At 39.8% G+C, this 4,971-nt stretch overlaps 1 protein-coding gene across 1 annotated transcript in view; it reads left to right on the top strand.

Annotated features, from left to right (window-relative positions):
- The first annotated feature begins 4,881 nt into the window (after positions 1 to 4,881).
- Positions 4,882 to 4,971, top strand: part of LOC138010237 (uncharacterized) — a 753-nt gene continuing 663 nt past the window's right edge. The window contains exon 1 of the mRNA XM_068857172.1: positions 4,882 to 4,971. This exon is cut by the window's right edge and continues 663 nt beyond it. Within this exon, the coding sequence (XP_068713273.1) occupies positions 4,882 to 4,971 (90 nt within the window).

Genomic DNA, 4,971 nt, shown 5'->3' with positions numbered 1-4,971 from the left:
TTGAGCTGCTTTCCCCAAGGCCTGCCTCTTCAGCTTCTGAGCTTCTGATTCACCCGGGATTTCTAAAGTACCTATTAGTCTTTAAGAATACTTGGCTATCGCAATTGCCAGTTCCCCAATAAGTCTTGCTGACTCTTTCCCAACACCCTCTTGTTTATGCGAGGGGGGGAGGGGGGGGGGGAAAGCAAAACTGGAGATAATTTAATTTTCAGCGAGTGATTAACCCATTGACTCCCAGGTTCCCCGTTGACGAGTAAAATCGTCTGGCGTTAGACAGAGTAAAATAATAAGTATGGCTGATTGAGGCCGCCTTGAGAGTCAAAGGGTTAAGTTGCAAATTTTCTGTTACTTCAACTGGGGAATATAGTACGTCTAGGAATAATTATACAACATTGCGTTGTAATGCTTCCGGATAAAATACACAGAAGATGTTGTCATCCATTCATGTCATTGTGGGCTGGTTCAGGCCTTTGACGGTTTGCAAACTCTCCAATCTGAGGTTCTCCTAATAATTGTCGCGAGCCATTGCTAGCCATAAATTCAAGAACTCGGCTGTGCCTTTACAGACCCAATACAAAAATGATCGCCATTAAATTGTTCTTTTGGCGTTTTTGACTGAAAATTATTTTAATTTGACTTATGCTACCAAGGCAGGCTAGGCTGCTTTATTGGCGGAAATGACGTTATCTACAAAAGGCTTCAACGATTCAATATGGCGAAGACTTTCAATCGGTCTAAATTTGAGTCTACGCTTTTTTAGCATTTTCTACACTTCGAACCATGTAAAAAAACGTTTTTCAAACTAAATGCCCTCGACGCTGAATTCAACAAAAAGCTGAATGCCTTTTGTACAAACGTTAAAACGTCTTAAACGGGCATTTTGGGGAACAAGCGGGTGAAAGTTTATGGCGCCTCGTGAGAAAGAGTCTTTTAAACAGATGTACTCCACGCTGTGAATTAGTTTTAATAAAGTTACCAGCTTTTGTTGCAAAAAATTACATTATAAAAACATGAAAAAGTGCCCACAAATGATGTGTTATAGAAACGCAAAAGGACTAATGTTACCGAAGACAAAATCCTTACTGAAAAACACATGAAAATTGGTAATCTTACGGAAACATCAATACTGGAAACATATGTTAAAGCAGCGGAATGTTCGATCGTCGCCGTATTTAACAAGAGGGAACTAACAAAAGAACGACGACAACGCGCCAATGAGAACGTTTTCTGAGAATATTATTTCCCGTTATTGCAATAATTTCGTGATAACTCCAAGTCGTCCGGAATGGAAAGTGTTATCAACATTGCGGGAAGAAAAAAATTGGAATTGTGCGGTTGTTTGGAAAGAAACTTAAAAACATTTCGTCAGGTTCTCACGTCTTCTACACGAAGAAATGAAAAACGCACGTTCAGGGCGTACAGGGCGTGCAGAGCCTTTGTTTTTGTTCATTACGTTTTGTGGCATTCTGGTAGCCGTCGTCGTCGTCCTATCGTAAGGTCCCTAATTATTCCCCAAAGGCGAGATGAATATCGGTGAAGAAAAACTGAGACGATGTCGAGGTTTTTATTTGCAGATATTCACCGAGCCTGAGGTGAAGTGGAGGCAGTGTGGCCCAGTGGTTAGGGCGCTTGCCTTGAGATCCGGAGATCCCGGGTTCAAGACCCGTTCTAATCACTCGTTGAATTTGTTCCTGGTAGTCCCAGGTTCAACTTCCCCGCTGCACTTGTAAATAGCCAACTGGTTTGCCTCCGGCCAGTTGGGATTCTTGACAGTTGTTGTTGTTGTTGTGTTATGTCGTTTCGTTCATTGTCTTTCATTGGCCCTGAAAAGCCCCTATGGGGAGCGGTCAATTAAGTATGTATTGTATTGTGAATAATTATTTTAGTATAACAAGCCGTTTTTATCAAAAGTGAAATGCTCTGAGAAGTGACAGACAATTGTTTCTGCAGCTATCAAAGATATCAATCAGTTCAGGGTCAGGTGCTCTTACATAGCATCTCCTTCTGTCAATAGCTGATGAACTGTGCGGGCAACATCACACGAGTTAGCACATAAAAGAGCTCAAAGACTCATAAAAGCAAATTGTGTTCCTCTAGATACGTCGCTAAAACGACGGTCACCTTGAAGAATGTTTCCATTAACGATTAACATAGCGTTTGACGTTGTATAATCGTATATTAAGCTTACCTTAATGTTCTTCTCGAAATCCCATTAAAAGTCTAAAGCATGTGACAAATCCAGCAGAGCATAGACCTCTTTCATAATGGCGGCCAAATAAAATATTCTTTGGCTTTAATGCTAATAAGCCCTTCTAGCCTCGCTACGACGAGCAAATTTTAAAAGAATATTTGTTTCAAAATGAAGGCAGTAGGTCTAATTAACATATATACAAAAGTTTATAAAGTAGGTCGCCATTTATAAAAGTGGTCTATATGGGAATCTTAAAGAATGTGGACGATCACGCCGATTACGCTTTACGCATGGTGATAGGTTTATAGCCGCTGACCGGCGTACTGTGTATTCTGAAAAGGAAATATCACTAGCTAGGAAAATTCGAGTATAGAAAGCGCTATATATACGTGCGCAGTCCTACTCGACCAAAATGAACACAGGTAACCGTCTCGTTCGCTGCGCTCGCTTGCAGCATTAACGTAGGTCATTACTTAAAAAAATGCATTTTCTTTAACACAAATAATCTATGTAACTTCGACAAAACGGCTTACGGCCATTAAATGTTCGACCTCGGATATTGCTTTTCGAGTTTTTTGATTGGTTCACTCAATATCGGTTATCAGTCCATATACCGTGTGACCTAATACGGAAACTGATTCCGTAAAGTGTTGCCGGGCAGGAAACTGCCTTGTGTCCAAGATGATTCAGAATTTAATGAAAATTTAATAAAACAACGACAAAGTATTCCATTTGCACTTGTTGGGTTACTTTAAGACTGTTTATAGCCAACTCGACGCTACGGGCCTCTGGTTATTTAGCATCTCATATCCAACGCACGCTCTCTGCAGGATTTCTCAAAAGGCGGTTTGCAGGGCGCTAGGATGTTCCTATTTCCCAGCTAGGAAAATATAATCACTAGAAACGCCATTACGTACAGGCCAAAGGCAAAATTTTTGCATGCAACCAAACAGCTCGAAATTGAGCCATCCACAACTATCCATGCCAACATCCACGAAATGTACCAATAAATTCTACTTTTTAAGCAGTTAAAATAATGTTACCTTTTCAAACATATTGTAGTGCATCGTCCTAGGCACTACGTTTGTTCAAGTCAATAACGCAAAAAACCTCTTTGAGAGAAATGTTTTACTGTACTGCGGTGTGGGCGTATCAATCATTACCCGGAAAACTCTATTTTCAATAACAATTTATCGTCCTTTACGTATCGAAGACCAAAGAACTCCTCGATTCTAGCGAACCTTTCATAGCCATACCCGGTGCGGCAAATGGACTCGTGTGGCTGTTGGAAGGCCAACAAGTTAGGCTTTGATTGTATGATCCGACTGATGTCGCTACGGGCTCTTGAACCACTCCGATCTTGAACGCTAACAGTGACTGTCCCAGAATAAGGCCAATCTAGGAGATCATCAAAGGTACTTTCCATCATATGAATGAAAATTGCCACATGGGTTCCCCTCCCTCTGCCGACACCGTTGGGATAGATTCTGATGCCCATCAACCTTTCGAAACGATAACTGTACACCGCATCACTAAGGATAGGTGTTTCATATCGGCGGTGTTGAGAAATCTCTTCGATTTCCATGATAAAAAATGTACCATCTGCGTTTTTCCTTTTCAGAGCCGCTGTCTGAGGATTTGACCTGCAAGTAATTTTCCAAGCATTAGCAAAAAATAAATAAAGACCAGATTATTAATGCGGGATGTTCTCATCACGCTATGACGTCTGTGGGATCTGTTCACCAAGCCTCGGTTTTTAAGAGTGATGCGTTTTGCACAAATCATACAAGCGCCCTTCCCGAGCACGGTTCCATGAAAACGCGTAATAAGTCATAACCAGGCTTTGGTTGTTGAAAATTAAAGATGGACAGCGCCAAAAAATAACTGTCTAACAGATGAGAGGTATCAAAATTAACTGAGTTATCGGATCGATAGAGCGGTTTTCAATTGAGTGTCGAAAGTAATTTGCGAATTGCTTTGGTTTTGCATTACTTCACTCATTGATTGGTTCAAAGTTCTCGCGCCATTTTCTCAACCAATCAGAAGTGAAACCAAAACCAATCGTGGTTTGCACGTGCAAATTTTTATTTATTTCATTTCATTAATTTATTCACCACCACATACATTCATAGAAAGTTACAGTGAATAATATACTAAAATAATAGAAAATAGAAAATAAAACTAGAATCTTACATAAGTTTGCAATGAATAATAATAATAATAATAATAATAATAATAATAATAATAATCTTGAAAAAGAGAAACTCTTGCCAGAACAACAAAAAGGATGTAAACGGGGAAGCCGTAGAACAAAGGATCAATTACTTATCGATAAGACTATTGAAAGATTGTAAGAAAAGGCACAACAACCTATCCATGGCCTGGATAGACTATAAGAAAGGGTATGACTTTGTTCCGCATAGTTGGATCAATATATGGATCAATGTATGGAGATATCTGGAATTGCAGAGAATGTGAGAAACCTATTGAAAAAGAGTATGGAGCAATGGAAGTTATCGCTGACATCAAATGGAGAAGATCGTGGAGAGGTGAATGTGAGAAGAGGGATATTTTAAGGAGACAGACTGTCGCCACCATTGTTTGTTTTGAGTATGGTACCATTGTCGTTGATACTTAGGAAGGTAAATGCATAGGGAAAGAAAGACTACAAGCTAAATCATTTGTTATATATGGATAATTTGAAGCTGTTTGCCAAGAGTGAAGAACAACTTGATACACTTGTGAGAACTGTTCATGTCTTTAGTACTAATATTGGGATC

Source organism: Montipora foliosa, chromosome 7 (genome assembly GCF_036669935.1).
Source record: "Montipora foliosa isolate CH-2021 chromosome 7, ASM3666993v2, whole genome shotgun sequence".
Lineage (NCBI taxonomy): Eukaryota > Metazoa > Cnidaria > Anthozoa > Scleractinia > Acroporidae > Montipora > Montipora foliosa.
Note: the sequence above shows the minus strand (reverse complement) of the source record. Positions and strands in the feature narration are given on the sequence as shown.